This window comes from Mauremys mutica, chromosome 4, assembly GCF_020497125.1.
Source record: "Mauremys mutica isolate MM-2020 ecotype Southern chromosome 4, ASM2049712v1, whole genome shotgun sequence".
Lineage (NCBI taxonomy): Eukaryota > Metazoa > Chordata > Testudines > Geoemydidae > Mauremys > Mauremys mutica.
The window spans coordinates 68096920-68110672 of NC_059075.1; the positions used below are offsets into that span (position 1 = coordinate 68096920).

A 13753-nucleotide genomic window follows, 5' to 3' on the forward strand; every position below is an offset into this window, starting at 1 on the left:
CTATGACGTATGCCTCAGCTGCTTCCTTAACCATCAGACCCTCTTCTTCACCCTTCCCTATGTGAGTCTTCTATAAAATTTCTCCTCTTACTATGCATACTCCTGTCCATCCCCATCCAACTTTCTATATACAATTATCAAACATGGTCCACATTCTGCTATAAAGCACTAACTCACTTCTGCCATCTCTGCTTTTACCTCTTTCTTCCCCCCTCCCCCCACCCTTGACCCCCCCCACCCTTGACTCCCCAACCACCTGCTGCTTTGCTTCATGGAATTGTGCAGGGAGTATGCAGTGTAATCTAATTAAATCACCCTTGTAGTGGGGAGCTGGAGAGCAAAGAATCTGATGCAGGCATGTCCTGGCAGGAAGACAGAAAACAAAATGTCAGGTAACTGGTGCAACAAAATAATGAATTCTATGGCCATGAAGTCTGAGTCCAGGGAGCCCTGATTGGTCCAATCTACCCCATTTCATCTCATTGAGTACTTTTCTAGCTGTCGACAGTCTTGGAAAGATAACATTCAATCAGTTTACATTCAGCTCATGTGTTGGAGCTTCACTGCAACCAGAGAAACTTAATAAAAACTGAGATTCTAGAGTACAATTGCACGGCAATGGAATTGCAGAATACATGGGACTCTATTGATCAGAGCTGTATTTACATTAAAAGGTTAGCTTGCATTATGGGGGAACGTGAGGGCAGAGGCTTGGTGCTTTTGAGGGGCCGTAAATATACATTTCCATAGCTTCAGACTTCTTTTTAAGTATAACCTTAACTCTGAATTTCTTTTGGGCTTGACTTGCATTTGAGATAAAATATTCTTTTAAAGTTTGTTTCCTCAAAGTTACTAAAACGTTCACAACATTAAATCTAACAAAGTTTTTTGTTTTTGTTTTTTGTCAAATAATGTTGCGACCACTATGGGAGACTAATGCAAAGGTCTGTAAACCAGTTTCCATCTGCTTTAATGTTGCGTTACTACTATAAAATGGCATTTTTAGAATGTGTCTTTCATACAGCTGTCAGTGCACAGCAGTCACAGCCATGGAAAGGTTACTATAAGAGAACAGGTGGGGACAGTAGACTGGGAGAATTGTAGTGGGCTGATGATAATGAGTATTGGCATGGGGCACTGGTGGGCACTATTATTTCTAGGTTGTACAGAAGTTGGTTTTGAGCAACATTCTTTAAAAAAAAAAAAAGAAAGAAAATCAGTAGTGATGCAAGGAGAAAGTTCAAATAGCTGGTGTAGGGGAATCATCTGTGTTCATCAAAGTGGGGGAGGGGGAAAAAGGTGTGTGTGGATTGTGAGGGGGAACAGATATAGTGAGAGAGATGGCCAGAACTGATGAAATGGAGGATGTGGCGAGATGACCTCATGGCGATGGATGGAATGGCCTTGTAAACTTTTAATGTTTAACAATAAAACACTGTTTAAACATGAAGGTTTCTTCTGGGGCTAGTTAGTAAAAAGAAAACACAACAGTTTTCTTTTGTGATTGTGTGTGCGTGAGAGAGAGCTGCTTTTTGTAGATTTCAAGTTTTCATTTAAAAAAAAACACCTCTTTTTCAGGTTTTTGGTGAACATTTTTCAGTTTTTCCACAAAATGTTGACATTTCCCACGGAAAATGCTGACTTTTTTTTTTCCTCATTTCATGCAATTTTTCACCAAACAGACAAACCCCATTTCTCAACCTGCTCTTTTTTCCCTCTTCCTTCTTAAACTAGCACTGACATACACATGCAGCTTGAAATCTAGTCAGAGTGTTGGGTTTTTTTAAAGCTGTTACTTCCCCCTCCCCCCCTTTCCAAGAGATCTATTTTTTTTCTCCCCAGTTGGTTTATTGGGGTTGGGGGAGGGGAATACAATCCCACAAACAACAAGGGTGACTGACTATACAGGGGAAGCAGTACTAACAAATGGAGGGAGGCATTTTTTTTCTCCCTCCTACCCTTTTTCATTGCTAGGCCAGGTCTAGGCTACAGACTTTTACCAGCATAGCTATCTTGGTTAGGGGTATGGCAAGGCAAGATCTGTGACCAACATAACTACGCTGGTTAAAACCCCTATTATACACACAGTTACACTGGCAAAACTGCACTTTTGCAGATACAGCTTTTTTTTTTTCCTGTGATATGTGTGGCTTGGATAAGCTACACTGGCAAAAGCACAGTTTTGCCAGTAAAACTGCATCTACCTTAGGGGCTTGTCTACACTAGAAAGTTGTGCCACTTTAATGATACTGGCATAGATAAAGCAGTACAACTCCCCTTAGTGTGAACACAGTTATGCCAGTATATCTGTTCCCTTACAGAAAGGAGGATAAGCTATACCGGCATAAGGCATTTTTGTACCAGTATAACTGTGTCCGCACTGGTATAACTATATTAGTTTAAAAAAAAATCACACCCATAAATGACGACATTATACCAGTACAAAATCTCTGTGTAGACCCAGGCCTACGAGCTCTTTGCTCCTACAGTATAATGGTATAGCTATACGAGCAAAGCCTTCCAAATGTAGACCTGGCCTCAGTGAATTCAAGAATATAGTTACAAGTGTTACTTGTAACACTTCTAGGTACTTTTGTCTTTTAAAAAACCAACTTTCCCCCGTCACATTTGTTCCCTTCAAAATAGGCTGGAAATGGTTTCAGCCTCTGATGTTAGGTTTCCATACTACCATTGTCTCAGACTTCATAAAGAAGTCATTTACAAAGGAGGCTTTCAAGGGTTTGTAGGTTTAATATTTAGGAGTAAAACCCAGGATACATTTTCAAAAGGGACTGGTGATTTTGGGTGCTTAAATTGATATCTTATGGGGCAGGGGGCTGATTTTCAGAAAATGCTGAGCACCTGTTCTCTGAAAATCAGATCCTTTTAAGCACCTTGGGTGTCCAATGTGAGAGTCATTAGTCACTTGAAAAACGCCTCTAGTTTCTTCATGGAAGTCCAGCTCTGGCCACTGAGGGGGGGAAAAACTGAGCCCATTTAAAACACATTAATAGGTTCTTCTTGACTCTAACCAAAGAGCAAGTATCTGTTCAGTTTTACAGTATACGTCATGAAACAAGACATGCTTAAACCTTTGTGGAATGCAGATTCCCTTCCATGGGGAGTGACTCACTTTTATAAAAGCTTTGGGCAGAGAACTATATCTGAAAATATGATGCATTAAAACCTATGAGTCAACTTCCTCTGAAAATATGTGACATCTGTACGCACATGCCTGTTAGCTACTGAGGTGGACAAGATTTCACAGCTGTGTACAAATCAGCTGGTGAGGACTCCCCCAAACCCATGAATGAAAAGGTCTATCTCAGATGTTGTGGCAGGAGTCATTAAATCCCTTAAAACCAGACACAGAGCAAACAAAAGATTTTCCCCATTCGTAAGGATGTATTTTGAAGTACAAAGGAACCCAAGCCTCACAAACTGGATTTCAACCAAGTTTCTATTATCCTGGGCGCCTGAGGGAGGCAAAGAGCTTGGCTTTCCTGTAAAGAAGAATTTTTAGGGTCTGGGAACACCAACATTCACTTTTGTCTTGGACACGTGACCAAGAGTTGACATAGGTACACTTGTTGTCAGCATGCTGGGTGAGGCTATGGACTTCAATAGTGTCATATATTATATAAGCTTTGTCTGCTTAGCAGTATTTGTTGGTGGTGCATGTTTGCGATTAGCTAACTCTTATCTTATGCTTTCTCATAATAACTTAACCTTAAAGTAGTCTTTTATTTAAGATACCTAGAGCTGATTGTTCTCACTAGCAGTCAACACAAACATTACCTGATGTGCTGTAGAGATGTAAACTGTAAATGGAAGCTGGAATGAGGGAATGGTCTGAGAAAGAGCTGCAGCCTCCATCCTCCAACATGGTAGCAGAAAAGTATTAGCCCACACTAGTTAAGGCACCGGATGAACCAAAAGATCTGAGTGCTGGCAGTGTAAAGGCAAATAGCCCAACCCCTTCAACAGTAGGTTTTTTTGTTTTTTTTAAATTAACAATTGTAATCATCTGTGTCTTAGAATTTGTCCCATGCAGGGAATTCTATCTGCTGCACATGGGGGTAGGAAGGAGAATAAAATCTCTGTCAATTAATCAAGCAGCACTAGCCTCTATCTCCAGGCACCTTTCTAAACTGAGCACTTTTTATAGCTTGTCATTCAAGCTTTGACTCAAATTTGCTTGGGAATGGGTGCTTTGAATGGTTTTTCTGCAGAAATTGGGCAGAGAGAGAGACTTTATTCAGATGTATAAAATTGTTTATATTGCAGCATAATGAAAATGACAACACCTGGAGCAAAGATCATTCTGCAGAATTTCCTCTTCTCTTTAAAACTCTGATAACTACACTGGGAGATCACATATATATATATTTTAAAAAGTGAAACACAGTTGATACTCTTATGTACACTTCAAATTTCGGGCAGCCTGCCTGACTTGTTCTCTCTTTCCTTTCCTAGTTCACTGCTCCGCTATGGTGGAAATCTGTCCCTTCAAAGTGCCATGAGTGTCCGATTCAACAGCAATGGAACCCAGCTGCTGGCACTGCGTCGGCGTCTTCCACCAGTCCTCTACGATATCCACTCCCGACTGCCTGTCTTCCAATTTGACAACCAAGGTTACTTCAACTCGTGTACCATGAAGAGCTGTTGTTTTGCAGGCGACCGTGACCAGGTAACGGGCAAGTGGTGCCCTCCCAAGCTCACGTGTTAATTACTCTGTGCAAAAGTAGAGGCTTTCATGAGCATTTGAAAACAGCTTTTAAGAGCCTTCTCTGATTTGGGGGATATTACTGAATCCAGAACACGGGGGGAGGGGAGGGAGGAGGAATTGTCCTTAATTTCTTCCTGTTGCAATACTACACAATTGTAAGTGAAAAATAATGCACACCAAGGAGTGTGGTAAATTCTACATCTGAATAAAGTAATCTAAAATTAGAAAATGTGTTTTCAAAGGAAACATGTAAATTAGCTCTCTGAAAGGTCCATTTGATCAGTTTTCACACCTGTGAATTAGACAATATTGTCTAGGTCAGAAAATTAAACTACTTATTTAGTTTTTGATTTTACCGGCCTGTGGTAAAATCAAACATTGGGGGTATTTAAAATTTCTTTTTTCTCAACTTACATGTCAAATTTCATTATTTTACAAGTAAAAACAAATTTTTACAACTACTGGAACCACAAAACCTGCCCAGCATGTGAGATTTCCCCTGATATCAATAATAAAAATTTTGTAATCAGAACTTAAATTTCCCATGCAGGAGATAGAATAGAGTCTCTTGTAACTATAAGGGCTCAGGCATGAAAACATATTTCTGTTACTGAAGTAAGTGGATATGACTAAGAAGCATAGGGAGTAGGTATGTTTGTGCATTTCTAATCAGAGTGCACAGAAGCAGTACTGAAGGCAATTTAAAAATTAGAGGAGTTTGCCCCAAGGAAACTTAAAAAGGGCAAAGAAATATTACAGAAGCAAATTAACCCGTTATACATTTGGAAACATGCCACTTCTTATGGGTCCATAATGAACAAACCTAAAGATGACACTAGTCTTTTTCCTCTAGAGGTCAGAGTAGAACTACAATCAGGACCCAGATAGACCTTTTAGCATTATGCTTTTTATACTTTTTGTTTGTTTGTTTTGGGGGTGGGGGGTGGATACATGCATTACTTTATGGAAAGAATGTGGGCATTCTTCACTGGGCCTGTTCTCTGCTTTTTGAAAAACCCGATAGACACAGGTTATCTGGTTCAGTTAGGAAGCTGGTATATAAGCATTACATACAATATGGAATCTCTGAGCAATGGGAGATGCACTTCCTGATGAAATTTAGAGCAGGGAAGGAAAGAGGGAAGCTGAGACATAAAATGGAACATCAAGAGACAATTGGGGCAGTCTTCCAAAATGGCAAACTTTTTTAGGGTGTTATGTAAAACCTTTCACTGGTGCCAAAACATATACATGTAACTTAATCTTTGGTGTGGGGAAGTCTGTTAACTGCAGAAATGTCAAATATAACGGCATACTAATCACACCTAGTACATCAGTCAACCAAACTAAAGGAAAACTGCAATGACTTTTTTTCACCACTGATTTAGAGGACTCCAAAAATAATGAATTGGAATATGAAAGTTCAAGAAACTACACAGCAATAGTTAAAAGTAACTAACTCGATATGTTTTAAAATATCCAGTGATAGGAATTGGACATGTAGGGGCTGTCACTTCCAACAGGAATTGCATCCTGGTAGGGCATATCTAGACATGAAGATAAGAGCTGGAACCTGCAGCCAAATCCACAAAGGATACAGGACAGGAGACTTCTGCAGTTCTTTGTAAGACAAATTCTGTACTTTGGCGGGTGTGTTGGATTTCTTTGTTTTTGTGTGTGATATGTGTCCATTCTTGAAACCAGAAAAATTACAGAATTTACAGGAAAAGAGCTTGGAAATTTGCTCCCCTCTGTTTATCTTGGAGTGTTATGCTGCATCCAATTACTGTAGTACCTTAGTGCCTTCCACATAAAATCAGTAGCAAAGTCCCTAATGAGCTTTGTGGAGTCTGACACCTTTTCCCTTTATGGGGTCAGAACTCTGCTTTAGGGTTGTTTTTGGAGGTAGGAAGATGTGAGGAAGGGCTTGGAAATAAAAGGGATGTTAAATTTGTGAGTGTCACTTAAGATAGAAAGGCGTTCTCCGGCTGCAGCTCTCGTTTCTTGTCTTCTGGTATGTGCTAAGCAGACAATATGTATGATTCAGGCCTCGTTTTTAATTTTATGTTCCAGACATCTTCAGGAAGTAAGTCAAGATTTAATATTTTACATTGGACCTAGCGATTAATACTTTATATTCTATTCCAATTTTCAATTAAAAATACTGAGTATTGTACAAAAGTTGAGACCACCTGACAAAGTTGTATTTGATTTAAAAGTTATACTCCTAAATGTAAAACGTGGTTACCAAAGGCATACCTCAGTTGGACATGGGATGGGGTTGTGTTGATGGGGCTGTACTTGAAAAATGAGTTCTATCAACTAAACTAGTGATTTTTTTTAATTTATTTTGTCTTTGGGAGCTGGGGCAGGAAAGAGACCATTCTAAGGGGTCTCAAAGATGAAGCATGAGTTGCGGAACAAGTCATAAACATATTAGCAAATGATCAGGAAAAAACATGGAAGAAGAAAAGTAAATTTCCTGGATGGCAAATTTATTGAATGTTTAGGGATAAGGGAAGAGGTAGATTTCCATGTCTTTGTCCTCCTTTATATTATTCACTAGTTAGCTTAGTTTTACATCTATATTGGGCTGATAGCTGAATATAAAAGTTAATTCCCCCTAGAGAGCATAAAATACACTCTTCATTGTATGGCAAAAGTCCTAAATAACCAACATTGCTAAGAATGTATTTTTGGCTAACAGAACTTGTAGATGATTCTTTGTCCAGATAGTGATGAAGATAGAAACTCTTGAGTTTTATGGCCATCAGGCTCTACAGGTGTTCTTGCATTTCTCTCTTTATAGGGCTTTGAGCTCTGGAATCCCTCTCTCTCTGATAGACTCTGTTAACCATCCCATGGAACAGAGATAGAAAATGCTGTAATATTTGTAATTGAGACTGGGAACCTGCTGCAAGTGATTTGCATGCAGGCAAATGATATTAAAGCAGGCCTGCTGCTAGTAAAATAGAAGCCTAATGTCAATGAGTTAGTATCATTGTTCCTTGAAGCTGTAAAAAGTAGAAATGTTCATTCTTTAGCCTCACTATGAAATTGCTGAACTAAAAATCATACAAAATATAAACTGAACCTCAATCATTAATGAAATCGAGAGAGAGGTTATAAAAGTGCTTCACTGGTTTGCGTTCCTTTTGGACTTGCAGATATTTTGGGCACGTAGGCTGTGACAAGAACATATCCCTTTTGTTGGGCAGAGGCTAGCTAGCCGTACTTCTTTCTATGCCCTTGGTTACTGGCCTTTGTGTTCCTATGAAAGCATCTGAATCATTCAAGTCTGAACACTAACATAACCGTTGTCCTTACAAACCTGTTGAAATAATAAACAGAATATGCAAAATTTCCCCCCGAAATGCCAGACCCTCAATCTAGTTTGCTCTAAATAGCTGCATTCTTTTTAGTTTTTTTTAATCAATCCATAATGAATTTCCATTTATTTGGATTATAACTGATAATGATATTAGGGCCAGATTCTGCTACCCTTACTCATGTTGAGTGGTGTATTACTCTTCTTCAAATACCTAGATTCTTATGGTGACCAAAGTACAAATGAAAACTTTTATCGTTTGGATCCACACAAAATTCTGCCCTTGTCCTAGGTATTAAATATGAATACACTGTTCACATGCCACTTACTAAGAAGCCTCTCCTCTTCCTTTTACAGGAGCTCTGATCTTATATTGTGTTCATTCACTGATCAAGTGTCTTGTTTGCCTTAATTAGGAGCTCAACTCAGCCTAGCCTAGCTGCTCTCACACCCACAGAAGAAAATAAGGGATGTGGGGAAGGCAGATTGAACAGGCCCAACTTTGGCCTTAGTTACACGAATGCACCCTATCAACTTTAGAGGGACTGCCTGGGTTTAAATGAAGAGCACACTTTGTCCCAGTACATATACACTTAGTGGAAGGCATTTGTATCTTGGTGTTGGGTGATGGTATAAAACCTGAAGATAGATAAACTTCCTGCTCATGATTCCCAGCTATAATATGTGGTGCAAATGAACAGAATACCAATCACCAGCTTTTATTCCACACTATATATGTTTTGAACCACTCCAGGGCCTGTGGTAATAAAATACAGCTGGTTGTTGCTTGCTTCAATAAAAGGGTTAATTTGTTTCCTGTGAATAGAACAAAAAGTGTCTTGAATCTATGGCATGCCCTCAGACATTACATCACCACTCAGCCTCTTCTGTTGACATTACACTGAAGGGGAGTTTCAGGAATGCACAACTTGCTGTACTGCAGACTGTTCAAACTCCCTATAAAGTTACAGCTTTCGTTATGTTTAACTCTGCACACTAAACTCTGGTTAGGGATAATATGATTTATGCCCATCAACTAATCAAAACATCAGCACTGCTCTCTTCCAAACAGGGTTAGTTATATGGTTGCTAAGCCCCATAAATGGGGGGAGTTGCTGTGGTATGGAAATATAACTTTTGTTGTACTTCCCTGCATGCATTCTAGTTAAAAGGACATTTTTTGAGGCAGTGGTACTTATCAGTGTCTAATTCTTTAAAAATTAAAGGGGAGTTTTCCTCTCTAAAGAGTACATGTATGCTTTTCCTGTGCGAAAGGATGCCGGAGTATGAATGGTAGCTCACGTCAGGTCTTGAAATGTAAAGAACTCAGTGTGCAAATATGTTTTTTTGTTTTGGGGTGTTTTGGGGGGAGGGGCGGGGGTTAGGACAATTCCTTACATAAAAAAGAATTTAGTGTCTTATATATTTTACAGAGATAAAATTGGTGTCTGTCAGCTTGCTCAATGGCTGGTCTTCATTGATAAGATCAATTATTTATTTTATTTATTTATTTTAAAAGAATGCAGTTGGAACTGAGCTTTGTGTATAGACGTTGAAGAAATCCAATTCCATCACCAAACATTCACTTTCAGTGTTTGTCTTCCCTTCCCCTCCTCCCATCCCATCCCATCCCAAAAGAAACTTCATGGGATCTGAGTCACAGCAGAAGTGATAGAGAATGCCCCCTTTGATTCTGCTGACTCCCCCTCATCTCCCCGCAACCCTCCTGCCCTGAACATTTCTTCTCCCTCATTTCCTGCAGACCTTTGTAGGAGAGCTTTAGTCCTCCGGACATTGAGGTCAACACAAAAGGAGCTGTAGTCCTTCGCTCCTTTTAGGCTCTGCAGGCAAGGAGCCCTGATTTTGATTACTTTCAGAGGTTTGCAGAATTGGGGCTTCTTTTATGTGCACTTTAGGAAATCTGCAGTGTAAGGACTTATCTCTTCAGGATGATGGGTGTGGTCTGGTCTATGATTTAAAAATAATAATAATAATAATAATAATGACCTGTTGCTAACAAAATAGGGGCCAGCAATGGGTACAGCTGAACTGGTACTGAATGCTGTTTAACTGCAAGTGTAGACAAGAACATAAGAATGGCCGTACTGGGTCAGACCAAAGGTCCATCTAGCCCAATATCCTGCCTACCGACAGTGGCCAATGCCAGGTGCTCCAGAGGGAGTGAACTCAACAGGCAATGATCAAGTGATCTCTCTCCTGCCATCCATCTCCACCCTCTGACAAACTGTGTTCAGAATCAAGCTTAAAATCTGCTCTTTTCTAGACAGATAGTGATAAGAAGGCTAGGAATTTTGTATTCTCATAATTAATAGAATTTTCTATTCAGTGGGTTCAAGAGAGCAGGAAAAGCATGCAGGATGCCTGCAGCTGTAGCAATGTTCAGAAATAGTCTACATCTACTCCTCTTCCTCTCTGCGTACATAGAAACGTTGTCTTTGTTTTCTTTGGGACGTAGTGGAAATATTTTCCTTGCTGCAGAAATCTGCAGTCATAGATTTTCAGTTTCTTCTCCCAGTGATTAAAAATTCAGTTTTACTATGCAGTGAGTCTGCAAAATATTGATTGATAGGTTTTGATGACAGTTTTGTATGACAGGTCTTTAAAATTGCCCCTTGGACACTCCGTTGCTTTTAAGATTGGGGTGTGTGTTGGGAGTGAGAGTAGTGGTTTGATTTGAATTTTCAGTGCAGTTCTTTAGTCTGTTACACAGCCATCTGGCTTTTCTTGTTCAATCGGTACAGTTAATTAGACCAGCACGTCTCTTACCGGGCAACAATTGATCAATTACTGCAGAGAAAGCCTTTGGGGATCTGTGTAAGTTGATCAGCACATGGTTAACAACAATAGTTGATGATGAATGTTTTCTTCTCCAACAGCTTTAATTGGACAAACATTGTATGCTTTGTAAACATTTATGTAAATGTTATAAATGGAGAAGATTCTTTGCCCTTGACTTGCTTCTTGAGGATAAAGGGAGGTTTTAAGTCCTGTTTAATTACTTAACGTGGCTCAAATTGTAGCATAAAGAACCAGCCTGGAAAACAGTTTCAGGTTAATAGAATTGTGCTGATTAGTGTGAAAAAGGATAACTTTTGTTCTTTTAAGCCAGTGTTTTTGTTGTTACCATAACACTTAGGAGCCGCACTGTGGTGGGCACTATACAGACACTGAACAAAAACATGGTACCTGTCCCTAAAAGTTTACAATCTAAGTATGAAACAAGACAACAGATGGATACAAACAGATTGATGGGGGGCGTACAAGGACCCAATAAGACTATATTGGCCAGCTTTATGAGTAGTGGGTCTTGTGCACCAGCGGCCTAATCATAGTGTAGCGCCCCTCTCCACCTGCTTACCTCCTTTAATGCCAATCTTCTTACAGGTTTTGATGGACAGGTCTGGGTTCTTTTGGATCCCGCCACCCACTCAGAAGGGTGTATCTTCTTTATTTTTTCTATGAAATTATTTGGCGGTGCCTCCACCCCCCTCGCTCCTTCCTGGCAGGGACACCAGGGCACCTTGGGTGGAAAATTCTAACTACAGACACATAAAATATATTCAACACAATAATTGTATTAAAGAGGAGACAAATACAACATCATAGGGTGAAACACTATTTTTAGGGTCACCGGTGCCCACACTGAAAATACCCATGACTTGATGTAGCAAATGTAAAATTAGTGTCCCGTTGGTATGCGTACTTTGCTGGGGGCCTTGATGACCTATAACCACAAAATTCTTCTCTGCAGTGGTTTAGCAGTGTGGCGGACTGGGTTCAGTACAGCCCAAAGGGCTCACAAGTGGGAGAAGGTGGTAAATCCCTCCATAGTTGTAATATGCAGCAGGTTATAAAATCCTCAAACCCTTACCCCCTGGCTTGAGGACACAGTTCAGGGAGTAGAGGGTCCCCAAAACACATTCCCTGACCAACTAACTAAAAGATGGTGCACTCACAAACTCCATGAATGATCCTCAGGTTCAAAGATGATGCTGGATTCCTCAGTCATTGCAGAGGGGCTGCTGTCTGCTGGCAGGGATCCTCCTCAAGCAGGAAGCGGGCTGCCTGGGTCCCAGGATTTCCCCTCACCACAAAGAGATGCAGGGCTCAAGGTGTAGGTTATACAACTACACTAACATCCAAACTGTAGCCTCCTAGCCTAGCCTCCAGTCACACACTCAGCAGGCAGCTTCCCTGGACTAGCAGAGCTGACTATGTGGTGACTGGTCTCACCTAGGGAGCTGGAGGGCAAACCCAGCGTGGCTGGGGAAATTTGGGAATCATCAGTGGGGAAGGGAAAACCCAGCTGAGGGATCTGCTGTCAGGTCCCTAGAGGCCTGTTCTCAGGGGGAACCCTGCTTGCAGGCCTGGGACTCACCAGCTCTCCACCAGTCCTGCCCTTTTCCTGGCTGGCTCCAGACTGACTACAAAATGGCTTCTCCCTGGGACGGCCTGTCCCTCCCTATTGGTTGCTGGGTGGACTCTGAGTCTGCCTTGGCTCCCCCTCCATGAGCTGCCAGCAGACAGAATCCCAGGAATCTATGTAATCTCCTTGGGGGTTACAATCGTCAAATTTGTGTTGAAAAGCTCTCTCTCCTCTTGGTCACACTACATAGGCCTGCAGGATTTTCAGTATGTCTTGTCTACATCCGTGGCGCAGCCATGTTAATGGAATTGATTTTCAACATTAACCAAACTTAAAAGCCATTTTAGGATGCAAGGCAAACTTGTACAGTAGATTGGGGACAGCAGGGGCTTGTGAATTTTCAAAGGCAGAATAGGTGTGTTGCATAAATCCTATATATCTTATTCATAAAGGCAGGGTCTTGCTTTCTAAAGTGAGTCTTGGAAGGCAAAAATCTCCACGGAAGAGTCATCAGGCTTGTAGTCTTTTTAGTCTTAGTCATGAATTTTATTTTGGTTTGTTTATATGCTTTTTACGTAGAATGGCTTGGTTTCCTTTTGTTTGATCTTCCAGAGGGAAAGGTAGATTTGATATCTGGACTCAAGGAAAGAGATGGTGAAGCTGGGAAAAAGGCACTTGTTACCTCAGGAGTACAGATAAGTTTAATTAAGTAGAAAACGTACAAATGTTCACTTGACTGGGAACTGAAACTTGTATAAATCCCCATGGGGGGTTAAGATCAGTATAACTATTCGTATAACTCACTGTTTTTCACACCCCTGAATGACGTAACTATACTGAAGTAAGTGTGTAGTGTAGTGTAGACCTGGCCTTTAGCTATGGCACTGAGTACATGTCCCAGACCTGAAGAAGAGCTCTTTATAAGCTGGAAAGCTAGTCCCTTTTACCAACGTAAGTTGGTCCAACAAAAGATATTACCTCACCCACCTTGTCTTTCAAATATCCTGGGACTGACATGGCTACAACACTACATATAGCATTTCTATTCATAAGTTGTTCTAATTTTAACAAATACTTCTAGGAATAATTTCCACCCGCCTCTCGCCATACTTTTGATTGGGTATACGAACTCCCCACTGAGCCAGGGTAAGAAGAGGTTAATAGTGTGCCCTGGATACAGGTATTAAATCAGCTCTACTGCACAATCATAAGTGTCAAGCCAGGCCCTTTGGCTGGAGTTAGTAATAGGGAGGGAACAGTTATGAGGAGGGAGGCCTCAGAAGTGGCTGCCCTGATGAGGAAAACGCCA

At 40.7% G+C, this 13753-nt stretch overlaps 1 protein-coding gene and 1 long non-coding RNA gene across 3 annotated transcripts in view; one reads left to right on the forward strand and one right to left on the reverse strand.

Annotated features, from left to right (window-relative positions):
* Positions 1-13753, forward strand: part of DCAF5 (DDB1 and CUL4 associated factor 5) — a 94858-nt gene that overhangs the window by 46437 nt on the left and 34668 nt on the right. For both annotated transcript variants that reach the window (XM_045015142.1, XM_045015143.1), the window contains exon 6: positions 4477-4690. In XM_045015142.1, the coding sequence (XP_044871077.1) occupies positions 4477-4690 (214 nt within the window). The remainder of the gene's footprint in view (positions 1-4476; positions 4691-13753) is intronic.
* Positions 4621-12484, reverse strand: LOC123369500. The gene is made up of 3 exons (XR_006579062.1): positions 12457-12484; positions 12035-12162; positions 4621-4734 (listed from the first exon to the last, which is right to left on the reverse strand). It is a non-coding gene; the product is annotated as an uncharacterized LOC123369500 (long non-coding RNA).